The sequence below is a fragment of the Zingiber officinale genome, chromosome 4A (genome assembly GCF_018446385.1).
Source record: "Zingiber officinale cultivar Zhangliang chromosome 4A, Zo_v1.1, whole genome shotgun sequence".
Taxonomy (NCBI): domain Eukaryota; kingdom Viridiplantae; phylum Streptophyta; class Magnoliopsida; order Zingiberales; family Zingiberaceae; genus Zingiber; species Zingiber officinale.
Genome location: NC_055992.1, coordinates 116,513,057 through 116,534,432, shown reverse-complemented (window position 1 = coordinate 116,534,432; position 21,376 = coordinate 116,513,057). Strand labels below are relative to the sequence as shown.

The 21,376-nt window shown below is 35.7% G+C and overlaps 1 protein-coding gene across 1 annotated transcript; it reads right to left on the bottom strand.

Moving 5' to 3' along the window:
* Positions 1-14,931: 14,931 nt before the first annotated feature.
* LOC121970719 (glutathione reductase, chloroplastic-like) lies at positions 14,932-20,215 on the bottom strand. The gene is made up of 11 exons (XM_042521610.1): positions 19,785-20,215; positions 19,113-19,338; positions 18,731-19,009; positions 18,472-18,648; positions 18,330-18,383; positions 18,101-18,249; positions 16,324-16,387; positions 16,070-16,240; positions 15,841-15,981; positions 15,640-15,693; positions 14,932-15,287 (listed from the first exon to the last, which is right to left on the bottom strand). Exons 1-10 carry the CDS (start codon positions 20,195-20,197, stop codon positions 15,658-15,660), a joined length of 1,710 nt encoding a protein of 569 aa, XP_042377544.1. The 5' UTR covers positions 20,198-20,215; the 3' UTR covers positions 14,932-15,287; positions 15,640-15,657.
* Positions 20,216-21,376: the final 1,161 nt, after the last annotated feature.

The window sequence follows — 21,376 nt, the reverse complement described above, 5'->3', positions numbered from 1 at the left end:
CTAGTTCCTTCGTGCAGCTCGATCAACTTATCTCATAGCTCTTTCGCGTTCTGATGCGGTCCGACCCGGTTCAGCTCTTCCCTTGTCAGTCCACATTGCAACGTGTTGATCGTCTTGTTTTTCGTCGACGCTTTCTTCTTTATGTCTGCCGTCCATTGTTCTGGATCAAGCAGATTTCCGGAGTTGTCAACTGGCGGTTTGTAAGCTTTCATGATGCTAAGCCACTGGTCGAAATCTGTCTTGAGATACACCTCCATCCACTTCTTCCAGTATGGAAAATCATCCCCGTTGAATAGGGGAGGTCACACTGTACTGAAGCCCTCAAGCTGCGACATTTTAATCTGCACACAGGAGAACACACAAGAAAGGTTCCAAGACTTGGTCTTGGATTAATAGTGCGGGAAGAATTAAAAAAGAATAGCTAAATTGGTGTTGCACCAATTTAGATTTAATTACAACATAAAGAGATTTTCAAAAAGGTAATAATACCAGTTTGGAATTATACGAAAAACTAAAATCTGAAAAAAAAAGAAACAAAATTTAAAACAGATCACCCCCTTGTCTGATTGGTGGTTGCACCAAATCAGAGCGGTACCTGCTCTGATACCACTTGTTGGATCGTGAAGAAACAATAGAGGGGGATGAATATCGAAAAACGTTTGAAGGCGAGTAAACACAGCGGAAAAGAAAGAATAAGCCAAAGAGAACACAAGGATTTACTTGGTTCGGAGCCTTTGACGACTCCTACTCCAAGACCCACACACGAGGGTGCTTTCGATGGGCAATCACTATCAATTCGAAAATAGAATTACAAGATTAAAGTATAGGAATTGATAGAAAGAAAATACCGACAAATATAAAATAATAGAAAGGAACAGAGCTTTGTCGGAGTAGCGTCGCAACGTCGCAGGAGCACAGGAGAGTAGATCATCAATTTTGAGTTGTGTCTTGAGCTCTGCCTTTGACCATCCTTTTATAGGATGCTCGGGGCGCCTGGATCCCTTTCGGGCGCCCTGGCGTGACGTAGCAGTCCCAACCAGCGAGCTCGACGTGTCGACGCCGCGTCTTGGATAAAACTTGCCTCCAGACGCCCGGAGGGGATCTGGCTGCCCAGATCCCCTCCGGGAGCCCGGACCCCCTTTTCTCCAGAAGCTCCTTTTCCTGCAAGACAAGGTTAGTCCGAGGAAATGTATATCCTGCAAAACAAAGTGTTAGCACAGTTTATAATTTGACATAAAGAGTGTAACTTAGATTCCGTCTTTCCGAGACCGGAATCTAGTCAAGATCTCGACTTAGAGTTCCGAAATGGTTCTAAGTCAGATCGGCGCCTAAGTTCCTTTCCGGGGAATGCGTTCTCACAATCACCCCCTTCCAGTGACTTACCTTTACTCACTTGCCAGACGTCCGGTCAATCCTTCGACCCGTCTGGACTTCTCGCCAGCTATCCGGTCAGTCCGTCGACCTAGATGGACTTCGTGCCAAGCATCTGGTCAGCCCATTGACCCGCTTGGACTTCGTGCCAGCTATCTGGTCGGCTCATTGACCTAGCTGAGCTTCGTGTCAGTCATCCGGTCAACCCGTCGACCTGTCTGGATTTCGCCTGCACACTCGATCAGAGTGTTAGACAATGACAAACCTAACTTAACCTAATTTGTCATTCATCAAAACCTGAGTTAGACCGTTAGTGCTAACCGCACCAACAACAATTTCCTTATATAATCAACAACACACACTATAAATAATATTATTTTCAACTTATCGGGCCTATTGATTTATCGAACTAAATCGCACCCTTTGATAAATTAAAAAAATAAATATTAAATATATGTGCTTGTTATTATATCAGGATTAAGAGCACACACTTCTATAATAACAGAGGTCTTGTTCTTTTATGCAGTCAGTATAAAAAGAAACTACCTCAAATGGTCCTACTCAATACACTCATAGTGTACTAGTGAAGTTTATTAGTCAAGATAAACTAATACCTAATTGCACTACAACCATTCCAATGGTTTGTCTCATTCCATCTCGATTGTAAGCTACTATTTATAACTTATAAGGAACTGATAACATGATCTTCCGTGCGTGACACCATACACCATGTTATCTACAATATAAATTAATTGAATAACTACACTTAGCATATAAATGTAGACATTTGACCAATGTGATTCTTATTTCTAGATAAATGTTTATGCAAAAAAACTAGGCTTTTAGTATATACCCTAACACTTGTGTTAGTTTTGATGTGGTCAACCAAGTTAAGTTAAGCTTTGCGTATTTGATAGCTTACGTCTGAGTGTGCAGGGACTTAGAAACCCAAGAAGTTGAGCGGTAGATGCAGCGGACGAGAAGGATGGTACGTGAATCGAGTTGATGGGCTCAGTGCATCCAAGGGATGAGAAGTTGCAGAAAAGTATACCGGTGGAGCGAGAAGGACGTGCACGGGGCTTCTGAGGGACGAAAAGCTGGAGCAGAAAACTGCTTGAGGAGAAGGCTAGAGTTGGATTCAGTTGAGCTCAACTCTAGCAGACCGAAGGATCACTCAAGTGACAAGAGAAGAAGCCAACAACCGGAGAAGGTGCTAGATGGTCAGCACGTGGCTGACTGCTCCGAGTTCCCGGACCACCAAGGCGCCTAACAGGCATCTTGTCATAGGGTCGTTGCTGTGAATCACTTTTAGATCCACATCAGCAACAGTTTGAGTGCTCGGACATGGTCCAAGCGCTTGGACATAGAAAAATTCCATCTTCCAGTCGTTGCGTGGAGATAAAGTTTGTCTTGCTGGCGGCGCCCGGAGTCCACCACGTCAGCAATGGACGGACTTGACCAAAGCACTATAAATAGAGCTCTGGTTCACCTAGTTTCAACACAACACACTATGTACTTCAATTATGAACTATATCTTTAATTTCTGAGCTTTGAACGCTTGTAAGAGGCTTCTTCGCCTACGACGAAAGGAGAATCTTAGTGAGCTTCCATTGTCTTGGATTAGCAACATCCTTGGTTGCAAACCAAGTAAAATTTTGTTTCTCTTACTTATTTTTATGTCATTATTTTTGAATTAGCTAACGTGTGTTCATTGGTAAGCTGAAAAGCAATAGAAGTGTCAAATTATAACTTGCAAGCAATTCATCCCCCACTTGTTGGCCGCACCAGGACCAACATAAGTCACTGGAGGAGAGTGCCCAGTGAAAACGAGCCCCAATTAGGGAATTTAGGCGCAGGTCCACTTTGGGCTCATTTTGGAAAACTAGAGTGAGACCGTGACTAGATCTTGGTCTTGGTAAGACATGATCTAACTCATAAATATATATAAATTATTCATGCATATATTTTTCTAACTCTATGATGTAGAGACAAATGTAGATCTTCGAATTCTACACGCATGACAACTGACAGAGTTTGATTTTGAGTTCGGAGTCAAAAAATATGAGCTTTGGAAAATTGTTGCGTTAAACTAGCTGAGGGGAGGCACCTCAGAGTGTTGGAGGCTCCTCAGAATTCAATGAGGGCACCCTTGAGTGGATAAGGCAGAAGGCTTCATTAAGAATGAGGAGCTACTTCTTCGGGGATGAGTTTTGGGGTTGAAGGCGCCTCCAGTAGCATTAGAGGCACCTCCAATACCTTATAAAGGGGTATTTAACCATCAGAAGATAAAGAACTTCCATACGAGCTTGGACGATCCTTCTGCTACTTCGACTATTTCAAATTTGTTGTGCTGCTACCGCTCTACCACTTTGCTACTTTCGACCACTACTGACAGACCGACACTAACACTCGAACGCTCAACTTCGACAAACCTTGTGTTGGTAACAATTTTATTTAAGTTGTTTATTTTTGTTATTAGGGCAGGGTAGGTTGTTACACTGCCCTTTACATCGTTCTTGTATTCAATTTCCTCTTCTAGTAGTTCTGAAAGAGGTTTATAGTGGATTACCCATCAATAAGCTCCGAGGGATCGTGCGTCTTGGAGTTGGAATTATCGGAAGCTCTGAACCAAGTAACCAATCACGTACTTGTATTTTTTTGTTTATTTCCGTTGCGTACTCATTTTATAAAACTGAAAAAGATATATTTTTAAAATCACATGATTTACCCCCCCCTCTCACGTGCGCTATGATCCTACACTTAATAGTTGTTTCTTTGCCCTCTCGGGTGGTGAAATGGTTAATGTATGGGGTGTTGCCACATTAGGTCATGGGGTCAAAACTCACTCTGTCCGAGCATGCCTTTCCTCATCCCTTGGTCACTGCACTAATGACTAGTAGTCACCCTGATTAACCTTCTCTATGTTGGCATAGGGACGGATTTACGAGGGCGCTGGAGGTGAGCGAATCGCCTTTTGCCATATTAATAGTTGTTTCTCTGAGACAAATACTGAATTACTTCATTTTGTGAGATGCCTTAATCCTAGAGATTCATTCTCTATTTTTAATAAGGAAAATAATTAGTTTTGCTAGATTATATCCTAAGAATTTTTCTGCATACGATATTGTGTTACTTGAGAATTATATTATTGATATGCATACAAGCAGTGAATTTTCAACAGTTGATGGGATCACAGATCTTACTACGAAAATGGTGTAAACAAGAAAACATGTGGTCTATCGTTTGGTTTATATGCTTGTTACTTTAGCATTAACTTTGTCAGTTGCTACAACAAGTGTAGAGAGAGTATTTTCTGCGATGAAGATTATAAAAAATCGACTACACAACCAAATAGAAGATGATTGACTTATGCTTGTATGGTTTCGTACATTGAGAAAGATGTTTTTAGAATTGACAATGAAGCTATTATGCAATGATTTCAGATCATGACTTATCGTCATGAACAATTATAGTTTCAATGTAAAAAAATTTTTGGTTTATTTATTGACTATTTTGAAATTATATACCATTGACTTTTGCCCCCTCCCCCAAGCTATTTTCCTGGCTTCACACATGTTCATGATCAACATGTCAAGTTATCAAGTTCAAGATGTAAGTATCCCGTGATAATTTTGATATGGTCAACCAAATTAAGTTAAGTCATGTTTGTCTTTGATGTCTTGTGTCTAAGTGTGCAGGAACTTAGGAGCATAAGAAGTCGAGTGGATGACGCTACTAGCGAGAAGAATGACATGGGAAAAGAGTCGATGGCTCGGTGCATCCGAGGGATGAGGTGCTGCGAAAGAGTACACCGGTGAACTAGAAGGACGTATGCAACGTTCGAGGGACGAGAAGCTGGGAAGGAAGCCTACTCGAGGAGAAGGTCAGATTTGGGTTTGGATGATCTCAACTCTGGTTGACTGGAACACCACCCACGCGAAGAAGATTAACTAAGGAGCTGATCTACCTTAAGGAAGGCACCTTCAATGACTTCGAAGGTGCCTTCCATGAATAGTATCAAAGGCGCCTTCCAGCCTGTTGGAGGCATCTTCCATAGTCGTTAGCCAAAGATAAAACTTTATCTCCAATGGATAAACCTTAGCCTATTGAAGGCACCTTGGACCCACTTGAATGCGCCTTTAAGCTACGGATAGAGTTTTCCAAGGGCTATAAAAAGATCCCTAAATCTAGGAAATAAATAACAACTTCTGTATTTATTTCCTAGTATCTTTCCAAGCTATCAAAGAGTGTTAGAGGTTGGATTAAAACCACGTTGGTTGCAACAAAGTAAACCCTGCTTTCTTACTTATTCTTTTTAAAGTTGTTATTATTTCCATTAATGTTAATTGTCTTGAATTTCTTAATCTAATTGTGCATCCTTATTAAGCAAAGCAAAAGATATTTTTTTAAAACTTTGATTTCAAGCAATTCACCCTCCTCTTGTCGGTCACACAAGACTAACAAGTGGTATCAGAGCTCAACCTTTCAGAAGGACTAACCGCCGACCGAACCAAATAAGATGATGGCCAGATCGAGTATTTACCCATTGAAGTTTGAGAGGGAATTTGCGATATGAAAGAAACACATGGAGGCATTTTCAAAATAGATTTTGAAATACTCTTAATAATTAAATATGATTTTTTTTTAGCCCCCAAGGACCAACAAGAAGCCTAAAAAGAAGAGTACCAATGGACCAAAAAAAATAAGCCGACTTTATAGAGAACGAATGAGTCGAGTTCCACCTGCTGAGCATACTTCCATCCCAAGAAGTCAGTTGAATCGGAGCTTACGAATCGGTAAAGGAACTTTGGGAGAAGTTCCTAGAACTATACGAAGGAACGTCCAAGGCAAAGTTCGCATGATAGGATATGCTCTGGAACCAAATCAATAACCTACGAATAAAAGAAGGTGAAACAGTTGCACATCTACACTCGAGGATCAAAGAATTGATCACCGAACTCATGAATCTCAGAGAAAACATAACAAATCGAGACTCATTAAGGTACGCATTGAATGCATTTTCGAGAACTGCTAAACGGACATCGATCGTATACACCTTCTATACATCCAAGGACCTAGAGGTAAGTAGTTTAGAAAATTTATTTTCTACCTTTGCTATATGAATCTAGATGTGCAGGAATCAAAAAGAACAAGGAGCCAAACAACAACGTCGCCCTGAACATAAGAAGGGTTGAGTCAGACACCGACACTTCATTCGATGAAGACGAAAAGGCTTATGTGGTAAAAAAATTCTCAAAAAATTTTAAAACTAATAGATTCAATGAGTGTCAGGATAAGAAGTCTACACGAAACAAAAGATGAGTTTGATGCTACAACTATAATGAAGAAGGACACATCAAGGATGTTTGCCCAAAGCTGAATTAAGACGAAGGAGAAGAAGAAATAGCCAACAAAATTAAGGCACAAAAACTTAAAGGCAATATGGGATGAGCCATCATCGGAGTCTGAAGTTGAAGAGTATGTCAGACTAGCACTGATGGTAAGTTAGAAAGAGGAGAGCATCGACGAAGGAGGACTCACTTTAGAGGAAAGAGCAGTGATGGGAAGAGACAAACTTCGAAGCTGATATGGTAAGTGAGGCATGTCTACTTCCTCCAAATCAACTTTATGAAGGTATTAAGTGCATGTCTAAATCATTATGTAAATTAAAATAAATAATAATAATTTGAAAAAGAAAATTTTAGACTTGAAAGTAATTTTAGCACATTTATGTCCGTTAGAAATGTATGAAAAAAATAAAAATTGAAAATGGAGAATTAAAAGAAAAATTAAAAAAAAAAATCATGCATGTTTAAATATTCTATAAAATAATTTTAGATTTTGTAGAGGACTAAACTGGTATTTACGATTTCACAAGGGTCAAATTAAAAAATATCTAGAAATCATATACCACAATTTTTTTTTTGATTAATCTACTAATAAATAATTTATTTTGGATATCAAAATCATACTTAACTTAATAAATTAATTTTTTTTCGCATGCTAGAAAATTTTACTTAATTTATTTAATTTTTCAATTATTTCAAACTTTCTGGTCATCTTTTCTACTTAAAATTTTATCTATACAAAATGGAAATATTATCTACAAGCATAAATTTAAAAAAAAAAAATTTAAACCATTGAGTTATTTTCTATGAAATTATTAATGAAAATCATATTTTGAAATTTAAAATTATTCTACAGACTTATTTTTTAAAAAAAATTTATTTTTCTATGATAAAATATTATATTGTCTATAATTTTTTTTCCAAAATTCTTTTATCATTAATTTAATTTCTATGATTTTTTTTGTTAAAATGCTAATTTTAATATTAAATATTTTTTAAAAGTCAATTTTTGAAAGCTTTATTTTTCTATAGATAGACTATCTCTTTTACACTGAGAAAAAGTTATAAGAATTTTAGAGCTCAAAATTTATTTATTAAGCATTTTTTTGCAAATACATCCCTCTATGTAAAATAATTTTTTACTACTTGTATAAATTTTGTTTATTCGTAAAAATTTTATAACTATTTTGAATAAATGTATTAAACTATCATAAAAAAATAGAATTTTTAAACAATTTAAAATAATTTTAAAATTATCTTTTCAGAAAATTATCTTTTAAATTGAAAAACTTTAAATTTTTAAAAAATAATTTTTATAATTTTTCAGAGTATTAGTCACTGCTTATGTATTCCTTAGAATTTTTATCAACTCTACTTTCGATATTTAAATCCCTATTTTAATGTGATCAAAGAGGAAGAAATATTATAAGTTAAGCAGAATTGGGATATTTTTAGAATTTAGAATTTTTATCCTTGTACTTAGTTTACAAAATCCTTTAATTAATTGTATTGCAATTTTTTTTTTTTGTTATAATTGCAATTTACTTATGTTATTGCATTTTATTTTTAACCCTAACTTTAACTTAGTTGATGCACATCAAAAAGGGAGAGATTGTAAGTACTCTATGGTAATTTTGATATGGTCAACCAAGTTAAGTTAAGTCCTGTTTATTTTTGATGTTTTGTGCCTAAGTGTATAGGAATTTAGGAGCACAAAAAGTCATGTGGAGGAAGTAGCTAGCGAGAAAGATGACACCGGAAAGGAGTCGACGAACTTGGTACATCCAAGGGATGAGGTGTTGCGGGCGGACTAGAAGGATGTACGCGACATTCAAGGGATGAGAAGCCGGGAAGGAAGCTTGCTTGAAGAGAAGGTCAAAGTTGGATTTGGATGGGCTCAACTCCGGTAGATCAGAGCATCACCCACGCGAAAAAGATTAGCTAAGGAGCTGATCTAGCTTAGGAAAGCTGCCTTTAATTGCTTGGAAGACGTCTTCCATAAACAGTATTGAAGGCGCCTTCTAACATATTGGAGGCGCCTTCCATAGCCGTTAGTATAAAACTTTATCTTCAACGGATAAACCTGAGCTTATTGAAGGCACTTTGGACCCACTTGAAGGCGCCTTCAAACTACGGATAGAATTTTCCAGGGACTATAAAAAGACTCCTGGAGTTAGGAAATAAACAATAACCTCTGTATTCATTTTTAAACTTTTTTTAAGCTATCAAAGAGTATAAAAGATTTCTCCACCTTCATCGAAGAAATTTTTTTTAATATTTTCATTTGTCTTGGATTAACAACCAACTTATTAACCAAGTAAATCCGAACCTTCTTACTTATTCTTTTTTACTTTGTTAGTATTTCCATTAATATTAATTATCTTGAATTGCATAATCTAATTGTGTATCTTTAGAGATATTTTTTTAAAACTCTAATTTCAGATAATTTATCCCTTTTTGTCGAGATCAGTGAAACAAAGGTATATGTAAGTGTTGCCATTTCAAAACAAATATTTGCTTGTACAGTGGTATAACCAATGATGGATAAAATTAGTTGCATCATGCTTAGAATAAGTGCAAAGATAAGGTACAAGTAAAATGTTTATTACCAACAGAAGAAATTAATGTTTTTCAAACCATAAATGAGTAAATTACGATGACCTACTTGATGTGGATATGATACTAATCCTACTGATCCTATCTTGTCGTCTCTCTTTTCCTATAAAACATGCAAGAAGAAACATGATTGGCCTTTTGAAGAAATAAAGATCAAAACGTCCATATCTGTTTATAGCCTTGGGAAAAAAAGCCACCACAGCAGAAACTATCTCCTTCTGGATCTTCCGAGTTGGGTTCCTCATTGTCACAAATTCCTCTGTGGAAGTAGGGTGAACTCCAACGGTGAAATCAAAATCTGCTGAATAAGTGAAGAATGCAATTTGCAGTAAAGGATGCTTTGTATGTATTCCTTCCCACACGTGAGCGCCTAATACTTTATTTGTATTTGCACTGAGAGTCAGTTAATAAAGTACCAAATCGAAATCCAAAACTTGAGTGCATATGCAAGACAAGCGAAAGTAACACATATAAAATGTGAACTTGACTAACTATATATATTAACTATTAACTATTAACCATTAACCATTAACCGCTTGTCGATGCTTTGAATGATGAAGGTAATGACATAGTCATACAACAAACATAATCCTCACAGAAACACTACAATCTGACGTACAAGATTCTGATTTTAAGTTAAGTGCTTTTGTTATCTTATCAACAGAGCTTATAATCAGGTTAGTTTAGTCATTAAATAAAACTTAAATTTTCTTAAATTATCGTACATAGTTTATGAAATATTTATTAAAAAAATTATCAAGCTTGTAAAATCTGAAAAAATTGAATCGATAAAATATCGATTAGTTCGGTAAAAATAGAATTAACTGAATTAATTTAATTTTTTGAAATTATGGAAAATTTAATTGAAATTGAACCTGTACTTTTTTGAAATCATGGAAGATTTACCAATTCAATTTTTTTTTAAAATTTTATCCGGTTTAACCAAGTACGAAATTTTAAAACTGAAATGAATTAACCTAAAGACCGATTCTTTTAAAAAAATGAAATAATCGAACCGAATTTTTAAATTCGATCGATTTGTTTAGTTTAACTGAACTTTTATTCACTCCAACTTATCAATGCAAAGAGGTCCAATGGAGCTAATAAGAAGCTTTCGGAGCATAGTGACTCTTGTGAGTTTTCTTTGTATGCGTGCACAAGCCTCCCATGGAGGCGTACATGATGCAAAGAGAGAGACCCCGAAAAGCGAGCTTCGAAACTGGCTAAATCGAATCGAAAAAACCTAGAAAGCAAATGCCTATGAGGGAAAGCCATTTTATTTACACTTAATTGGGCTATAAGGTTGAGATCTGCTTCTACAAATAACAGGCTATTGAAATCCACAAAATTTATTAATATTTTTGAGTGCTCTAAATTTAATAAATTAACTTTTAAGTTGCCATTTAACTCACTAATTATTACATATTTGTTTGACATTTTACTTAGTTTAATATTATTCATTTCACATATCTAATTTTTATAATTTCAGAAGTACATATCATATTTTCACCATGCTCTTTCTTCTTTCTATATTCAAATTTTTACTTACCAATTCAAAAATTTAATATTATCAATTTACAATGGTATAGATCTATTAAGGAGGTCGGAGGTCTCCAGAAGTACATTAATTTTAGTTTGAAATAATTTGATGTTCTTTAAGTCCATCAACTAGTTTTATTTGAAATTGATTAATGAATCTACAATATTCTAAAATTTAAAAGTTTAATATTTATTTAAATTAGAAGAGTCATAGAAATACATTGGTATTGTTAATTAATGAGTATTATTGTCATAGATTTTATAATGAGTTTGTAACAAATTTTATGAAGTATTTGTAAGTTTAAAAATTCATTGTTCTATATTTACGTTGTAATGATATTATACATTTATGAGATTTATAAAAGTATATTGATTATAGTTTGAAGTGATTCAGAGTTCTCAGATTTATCATTCAATTTTATCTAAAATTGTAGATTGATCTAGAAAATTTTCAACCACTCTATACCAAGACCAATATACTCTTTCAAATAAATGTATTCATACTATCAAATCTTAATTTGAAAATGTAGATCGAGAATAATAAATTTTTGAATGAATAAGTAAATATTAGAAGTGAAAAAAATGGAGTATAACATGATTATGATACATATTTTGGATGTATGAAAATTGAATACGATAGTAATTCCAAAATTTTGACACGATTTATTAAAATGTCATATATATATATATATATATATATATATATATATATATATATATATATATATATATATATATATAAAATTTTATTTCCTAAATTTTTAATTCCAAAGTTAAACTTGAGTAGAGTCAAAGTTTCTTAAAACCCAACTCGGTTTAGTCAATTGATCTAGGTCAGTGGAGTTCGACCGCTTGATTCACCGGTCCGACAACTAAATTGGTATCGAAACTGGTCCGGTTCAATTTTTATATATATCTATATAACAATGCAACCCCACAAAAGAAACATATTCTCGCGCACAGCCCTCTTTCATATATCGCAGGCCATCTATTCCACCATTTGCCTCCTCTACTCTTCTTCTCGATCTCGCGTCTCCTTTGCTCTGCCTTCTCCAATCTCCTCGCGCAATTCTCATCCGATTGCCATCTCAGATTCCTCCTCTGCCGATTCTCGGTCAGTATTCCAATTCGACAAAGCGGCTTTTCTTTTTTTTTTCCAATGAGAATTCGAGCATCCAAGACTCCACCTTTGAGCTCCATTTCCGACCTCGCTCCCTCGATGGCCGCTTCTAGTGATCCCGCAAGCCGCTGCGAGGGTCTCGATCTCTTGGTGCTGGCCGTCATCGAAGTGTTCGGGGAAAGAGCTATGGACGCGGAGCGAGAGGTGGACCGCGGAGTTGAATCTTGTTCGAAGGGGAAGGGGAGGAAGAGGCCATCGGCAATGCCCTCGAGGTTCCACGATTCCGTGATGCAGCCATGGAAGCGGAGCACGAGGCGCCGAGTAGTCAAGAAGAAGGGAACCGATTGAGCCCAAAGGTGGGGTTTTGCTACTGCCTCTTCTACGCGACTTTATCGGATTGATCGATTTCGAGGAGATTGAGTAGAAAATGGATGGAGCAATCTTTATTACTTGAATTTGTCTTCTTTTTTTAGTCGGATTTGAGAATCGTTGGAGTTCCTCACTCTTCAGTTCAGATTGCTACAGTCTGAGTTAATCTATATATAGTTTTCTTCTTCATACTGTTTTCTTATACATATAATGGAGATCTCATAGCTTATAAATGTTTTTGCTATAACAGATTAGTTTATAGCACAGAAATGTGATCGTTCGTCTGGCCTCACTTGGATTATTTTTCTTCTTTGGAATTTCCTTTTATAATCCAACATGATTGAGAGTGTTGTTAAGTTGTCCAATTGTGTCTGAATTTTATACTGTTGTCCATTGTCCAGCATGTGTTCTTGACATCTGGATCAGGAACAACTGCATGTATCTTGCGCTACAGAACTTTTTTGAATCAAATTGAAGGTTTTGAGAAACAAGAAGTGTAAAAAAATTTAAGGTCTTTTGTTGCCAAGGTACTCCAAGTCATAGCAAACAGACCAATTAATGTTCATGTTCTTGTTGCCATGGTTCATCAGAATTTGTAGTTCACTTATTTGATGCTTTGAGGAACATAATGCATCTGAAAAAAAAAATTCAAAAACATGTAGTTACAGTTTGTCTATTAATTTGTCTTCTTGTGGAATAATCCTCATCATTTGTAATCGTGAGTTTGGTTACAATCTGTAATTCTGCTTTATTGAGTTACTACTAGTATTGAAGTAGTTCTAAATCATAAACTTGGTCCTTGCTCTTGCTTTCACCATGAAGTTCTTCTCTGGTTAATTACTTGAAACAAGTTGTATCACTTCTTTGTTGCTACACTTGCAAGTTCTTGTTCATACCTCTTTCTCACTGTTGAATCAATCTGTGCGCCAGAGAGAAATAAATGGCCCAACCCATCATGCTTTGTTAGACTTGCTAGTATATCTTATCAGATTGTGCACCATTAGATCGATTTCCTAGTTCAAGAAATTCGAGGAAAACAGATACGAACTGTTGCCGAAACGATAGTTATGCTGTTCTGGAGTATGTTTAAACTTCTGTGAGTTTGCTGCTTACTGACCACCAAGAAGAAGTTTCTTTTCTGGGAAGTTCTTCGACGAAATTCCTGGATTACTTGCGTATTGATGGACAATTCTGTATGGTTTTCCAGTTTGTGTTTGACTAATCCTTCAGAGAATCTATAACTCGGTTAGCTAAATTGCTTTGTTAATGAGTTTAGTAGGAATCATATTTCTTGTTAGGGGGCTATTTTTACTTTGTTTGTACTTTCGACATTGGTAAGGATGAAGATTAAGCCATTAAAGACATGTTTACTCGAAAGGATGAAGAGCAACACATCTCTCGTCAAAGTCAAATATGAAAAATGAAAATAATTAGGGAAACTTTTAAACTTTTATTTTCACCCTTATAAGTATTGCTATTCTGAAATGATCCTGTGATTTTTAATCACCCCTGGCACTTTTATAAATGATATCGATTCGCCTCCCCATTATTTATGGATTAGGGGGGTAGATGAACGGAATTTAATCGAATAATATGAAAATATTGATATCTGGGTTTTGAGTTTAAAAAATATATATTATATTCTAATTTGATTCAAAACCTGAAAATATAATTAATTTTGACTTGAGCTCGATTTAAAATACAATTTAACCTTGAGTTCGAATTATTCAAATCTTGATCCAAGAAGCAAATTGTAATTTGAAATGATTGAAATTCGTATAATTTGGACCTAAAATTTAGCATATTTAAATTAAAATTATATAAAAATAATCACAATTCAAGCATATTGGAATTAAAATTATGTAAAAATAATCACAATTCAAGCATATTGGAATTAAAATTATGTAAAAATAATCACAATTCAAGTTGGATTCATGTGCAACTTACAAGCGATCAAACAGAATAGTATGAATTCAAATTCAACTTAAAAAAATTATTAAATATATTCAAATTCAGTTTAAATTTGATAATTTTAAATATAAATCAATATTCATCAAACCGACTTGAAAAATTAGTGAACAAAATCATTTCATTTGCACCTCTATTATTGGTGTAAAAGATGAAGCTGTTATCTTAACGACCCCTCTAAGATGACCGATAAATCATGAGGAACATTTATCCTAGCACAATGAGGAAGTCAGACACTTAATGAGATATTTTCGATAAATCATGAGGAACATTTATCCTAGCACAATGAGGAAGTCAGACACTTAGTGAGATATTTTATATCAATTGAGAATTGATCTCAGTTTGTACTTTTATTATTGGAGTAAAAGATGATACTACTTACCCAAAACAACTCAGTATCGCCAATCACATGACAAGATATAGGAAGGTAAGATATCAACAAAGTATTTTACCTACTGAAAATTTATTAGAATAAATACTTATGTAAATATCAACTGCGTCAACACGTGACACAAATATCATTAAGGATATATAAATGGCTGACTTGATAACACTGAAAGCGAAGAGTGCAACGATAATACTGAAAGTACAGAGGGCATATTTTAAAAAGCACTAAAAATCTGGGAAGTAAATAAAATTATCTCATGAAAATCATTTGTTTGGTTTCTCTCTGTCAGTGTGGATTGCCTTATACATGAACACAATAGGCTTCCAAAACTGATGAACAACAACAATTAAAATTAAAACTCTACAGGAAACATATATAGTCTAAGATATGTACAAGTAAAGATTTTGTTTCGGCAAAATGCAAAAAGAAGAAAAAAATTTACAGCCAAATATGTTTCATATGTGGAATTGGTTGACACCGTATAGAGTAGAAGAAATCTGGATCTCCATTGAGTAAAGGCCCCATATGTACAGCCAATCCCTTTAGTGATGGTAAGATCTTATTTCTCCTGCAAGAGAAACAACGTGTGAGTGTGAGTGGTAGAGTCTACCCGATCAATGTTCTTCCTTAGAACAAAGAATTGAAATACCAACCTAAATTCAGTTCAAACTTTGAAATCACATGAAGGAAAATAGCAGTTTAAAGCACAATGGAGTTGGTTCATGATCAACATGTCGATTTATCAAGTTCAAAAGAACAGTGAAACAAAGGTATATGTAAGCGTTGTGATTTCAAAACAAACATATACTTGTACAGTTGCATAACCAACCATAGTAACTATCCTTCCAAGAATTGTGATGGATAAAATTATATTCAGGCAACTATTTTCAAACCATAAATAAGCAAATACGATGACCTACTTGATGTGGATGTGCTACTTATCCTGCTGATTCTATCTTGTCACCACTCCTTTCCTATAAAACATGCAAGAAGGAACATGATCAGCCTTCAGAAGAAACAAAGATCAAAACGTCCATACCAGCTTAGCCTAGTGGGGGAAAAAAAGCCTAAAAAATTCATTTTTATGGGCAATAAGACTTCAATAATAGTAATTGGCATACCACGGCTGGAACTGTCTCCTTCCGGATCTTCCGAGTTGGGTTCCTCATTGTCACAAATTCCTCTGCAGAAGTCGGGTGAACTCCAACAGTGAAATCAAAATCTACTTTTGTTAGTCCAGCTTTTACAGCAATACCAATTCCCTGAGCAAGAAAGAAACTGAATTTTGTAGGCTAAAATATGAGGCAACCGGGAATTAGTGAAGAATGCAATTGAAGTAAAGGTACTAACCTGTATAATCTCTGGTGCATTGTCCCCACACATGTGAGCACCTAATACTTTATTTGTATTTGCACACACAATGAGTTTCATAAACACACGATCAGGCAGACCAGAAAGGGTAGCCTTAAGAGGCCTAAAGTTGGCGGTATAAATATCAACATCACCATACTCTTGGATAGCCTACATCAGTTGAATTGTTCATATGGAAATAAACACGAAAGCTCATTCGTAAGTACTATTATTACATATATAGTGTGCCTCACCTGCTCTTCTGTTAGACCAACTTGCCCAATTGGAGGTTGACAGAATACAGCAGAAGGCACAGCTCTGCCATTAGTACAAAAGAATTAGTTAGATAAATTCATCAACTTTACCAAACTAAAAGATTTCTGTGTAATGTTATTTGAGTGTTTGAATCATAAACTGGAGCGGGGAGCCTAGAAGTACATATTGGCATGCTATTAAAATTAGGTGGCATAAAGGAAGGTTCATCTTCAATATCCACTATTGCATTTCTGTTGGTTGATCAAGTACACAAGGATGACAAGAAATATTACCTGTCAAACTGTAGCATACTCAAAACTCCAAGGTAATTATCAAAGATCACAGGTAATCTTCCGTTTAAACAGGCAATGCACATGTAGCACCTAATCCTCAGGAACAGAAAAGAAGCCCTGAGGTCTAGTGAAGCATATGTGAAGGTTTCTTATTCTGTTAGCAAGTATCATATAAACCATTGAACAATATCAGGACTACAAATAGTTTGGTGCTAAAGATCAACCAGACAAACCTAGAACCAGAGCACTCCATGAATTACGGTATTATATTTTAACCTTCCTACTGTGGGTCAAGCTTTGGAAGTAGCAATGATTAGAAGCTCTAACACTTTTGAAGGTTTCTTCGGATCTTCCTGCAAATAACCAGCGGAACATGTTCCACACATTAAAATTGTGGGAAGCTTAAGGATTGAATAAACCTACCTGAATTCATCGTCAAAGACTATGTGCCTTAAAAGAAGGGAAACAACATAGGTGATACAAACAAGGATCATTCCCATGGGAGAAGGAAAAAATTGCAAGCCCATTACAAGAGAGAACCCATCACTCTGATGTTTGTTATGAACAGGAGAACATTGATCTTGTAAAGGAATAAAGAGGAGCATTGAGATCTACCTAATTTCCCATGGACAGAATGGGAGTTAGAAAATCAATTTTCCTTAAGGCTACATGTACAAATTTGGCATAAACATATAAATGATTTCTAATCGCTAACTAATATGCCCTGTGCTTGTAACAGAACTTCACCAGTAAACTACCTCATTGCATTCTACAGCTTAGACTTGATGAAAGACTTCAAGCTACTAAAGCATTCTCAAACAAATTCATTTGTCCCAAAAGCATTTCCATAAGTGCTGATGAGGAGATATTGCCATGGTTACCATATGTCTGAAATTTTTGACCTCAGGGCATATGAAAACATTTCATTGTTTATTGATGCAATTAGTTTTCTGAAACAAAGTTATCAAGTTCAGTAAATTTTTCATCTGCGATGAGATTCTTCTTCAGCTATGTCTTAACTTTGAATATTCAGAATGTGTCTCCCAGCAACCTTTAAATTGAATACTGATATCTACAATTTGGATAAGAAACTCTTCACAAAGCCATTCTGAACTTTACTATTCTAACAATAATGTTAGGCGGCAAAATGCTAGTATCATATGTACGACCAAATACAACCAACAAAATACAGTAAGTATTACTAGAATAAATGTGAAAAAACACAATAAAAAATCAAATATGAACTGTAAACAAACTGATCCATCTTTAATAGGGATAACTAAAACTCAGAAAAATGACTATTTAGTTAACTACTGGATCTAGACAAGTAAATGACTAGATAAACTTAGAAGAACAACTATCTAGTTACTGGATCTTAACTACAATATGAAAGATTCTGAACATTCTCTTGTTGTGACTCTTCTTCCAGATATCATAGTTCTATCACTCTTTAAATTGCCCCTGAAATGCTGTAAATACATACCTATAATCTGGCTTTGTTGGTTGATTAAGAAAGACAGTTTTAGCAAATGCCCCTCCTTCCATTAGTGCAACAGGAGTTAAATTTAACCTATCTGTAGCGTCTCCAACTGCCCAGATGGAATCAACTGATGTCTGAGAGTAATCATCAACCTAGAGGAAACAAATACATAGGGTCAAAGATGTTTTGGAAAGACTTCCCAGTAAGTAAATAAAGAGCATAGTAAAGGTACCAGAATGGCACCATTCTTAGCCAATTCTACTCCAACATCCTCCAGTCCCAAGTTCTACATGTATGAAAAAAAAACTGTATGTAGCCACTATAGTAGGGTGTACCATAATATAAAAGATAAATTCAAGCCCCAAATAGCAAACCTTTGTATTTGGTCTTCGACCTGTTGCAAACATTATATGTGAAAAACCATCAACTGTTCCTTTGTTAGTTCTAAGTGATAACTTTCCATCCGTTGACTTAAGAATTGACTGAGGAGTCTCCTCTACATGAAACTCAATGCCCCGCAATGACATTTGTTCCAAAACAAAGTCTCTAATCTGCAGGAACCAAACTGTGAGGGAATGGATTCGCAATTAAAAGTAGAAAAATGTTCCTCTTAGTTCAATTTAGCTTTCTCACCTCCTCATCAAAGCCCCTCAGCACCTTCTTTTGTCGTATAAATACATGAACTTCACTTTTCAATCCACTGAAGATACCAGCAAACTCTAAAGCAATGTATCCACCTCCTACTATTGCAATCTTTTCTGGTTTTAAAGGCAAGTCTAATGCAGCATCTGAGTCAATAACATATTCTATTCCAGGAATATCAGGAAGATTAGGGCGCCCACCAACTGAGAGAAGTATATGCCTAGATGTATAGCGTTTCCCATCGACATCAACAGTGTGTGGATCAACTATCTGCACCAGTAGGACCATGAAAACAAATAAATTATTAGCGATCAAAAATCTTATGCGGTAAAGTGAATGAAAATTTTAAACTGATTTCAAAAGCACATCCAACCTTCCCACGGCCTTCAATTAGAGCGACACCAGCATTTTGAAGGATATTTTTGTAGATTCCTGTGAGACGTTGTAATTCTGCGTTCTTGTTAGCAATAAGTGTACTCCAGTCATGTTTTGGATCGGCTTCATAGGTCCATCCAAAGCCATGACTCTCTTCAAATTCGTGAGAATAGTTGGATGCATACACCAAAAGTTTCTTGGGGATGCACCCACGAAGCACGCATCTATATAACAGAAAGAAACACACGAAATAAATATGCTTCCTTTTGTGTGTTCTAACTCGAGGAACCAGTATGAGTCACTTGCTTTGGATGTGTGGTTTTCATAATCAGTGAGATTGACTAAAAAACAGATTGAGTTCTAACAGGTTGATAAAGCAATCCTAGATCAAAACTTCTTTACTCATTGATATCATGAAGTTGAACAGCCAAATCATCTCCCAGGAGATGCTACTTTCACAGTATGAGAGCAACATATTAATCAGGAGAAAATCAGTCAATTAGATGAAACACGTGGATGAAAGCGGAAATTTCAATAGATTAATGATCATCGATCTGAACTACAAATTTTAACAGCGGATGCTACTTCCACATTAAAAAGGAAAACAGCATGAATCAATGGTAAATTTCAGTCAATCACATGAAGTACATGGATAAAATCGGAATCTTACGTTCCTCCGACCCCGCCGGCATTGTCCGCAGACATCGTCGAGAATGGTAGCTCGCAGATGGCCACCTTGGCGCCATAGGCCGCCGCGAACCGCGAGGCGCGGACGCCTCCGCTGCCGGCGCCGATAGTGAGCAGGTCGAAATCGAACTGGTTCGAGTCGGCGGCTCCGTTTCCGCCGTCGGCGTAAGCGCGGACAGGGAGCCGGCGAGAGAGGAGGCGGGAAGGGAGGAGGACCCGCGAGGAGAAAGCGAAGGGAGATTGGAAGGGGATGGAGAGCAACGTCGTGGAGATGCTCCTCAGGGCGGCGGCGGCGGAGAGGGCCGGAGGCGGTGGTCGGAGAGAGAGGACGGCCGCTATCGGGGACATCGTAGTCAAAACTGGAAAGCGAGCAGCAGCGGAGAGAACTGAGCGCATAAATACAAAATTACCACTTATCCCGAAATTCTGACAAGGCGCAATCACAATTATATTTATTTAAAATAAATCATTAAATCGTTTTTTAGAAAATGTAAAAATACCAAAAAAAAAAAAAAAAGAGAGACTTATTCGAGATAAGTATTCAATAAAGTTTTCAGTTCATGGTCATAGAATTTTGATATTTTTCATTTATCTTAAAATATATAATTCATATGTGTGTGTATAAAAAGGAAGAGACGTTTGGTGAGCGTAATTAACAACAAAAAAAAAAAAGTGGCATAAATAATCTCATATAAAATTATAACAAAATTACTATAGATGAGACACGAATAAAATTTAAAAAGAAATTTTATAAAATAATAATTAGATATAAAATGTTATAGAGTTTAATGTTGGATGATGACTCAAACATAACTAAAAAAACCTGGGCATAATAAATGCTATGATGATAACAAATCATGTCAAATAAGCAAATTAAGTGAGAAGATAAAAACAAACTTGATTAAATTTAATGGCTTAAAAAATAATATAATTAATTATGTAAAATTTAAATAAATAATATAATAAATTTATGATAAATTTAACATGGATGTTCAATGAGTTTAAATATTATCAATATTTACTTAATATCTCCAATTAATATTCCCTACAAAATAATAGATATGTTATCTTAACCATCCTTTTAGTATCGATTTCACAAATATAGAAAGAGATAAATATAGGTACATAAGACACAAATGTTAGGCGCATGATGGAGTGACTACAAGTCGTCAATTCTTAGGAATCGACTTTTGACTATTACGTCAGAGATATGATGTACCTACTATCCTGAGACAATTAATACTCCCTAAAGAATCCATGCTAGGGGAGGCGGAAAGCTTGAGTATCGGGGTATGCAAGTTTTGTCGCAGAATAATTTGATCATAAGGGTCTAGCCCAATATGAAGAAATGATTTGACACTCAGGCATTTGATGCAAAAGGATTTGTGGCTCCTAAATGAAGGTACTAAGTGTTCATAATAGAAGTTTGATAGGGAGGGAGGGGGTAGATCCGACCTTGATTTGGAATCCATGATTTAATGATTTGGAATCGTCGGTTCGATAGTTTGAAACTGTTAGTTCGAACGTTCTTGAAGGGTCAACCCTTAACCGTAACCATTTAAGACAATTACGGTT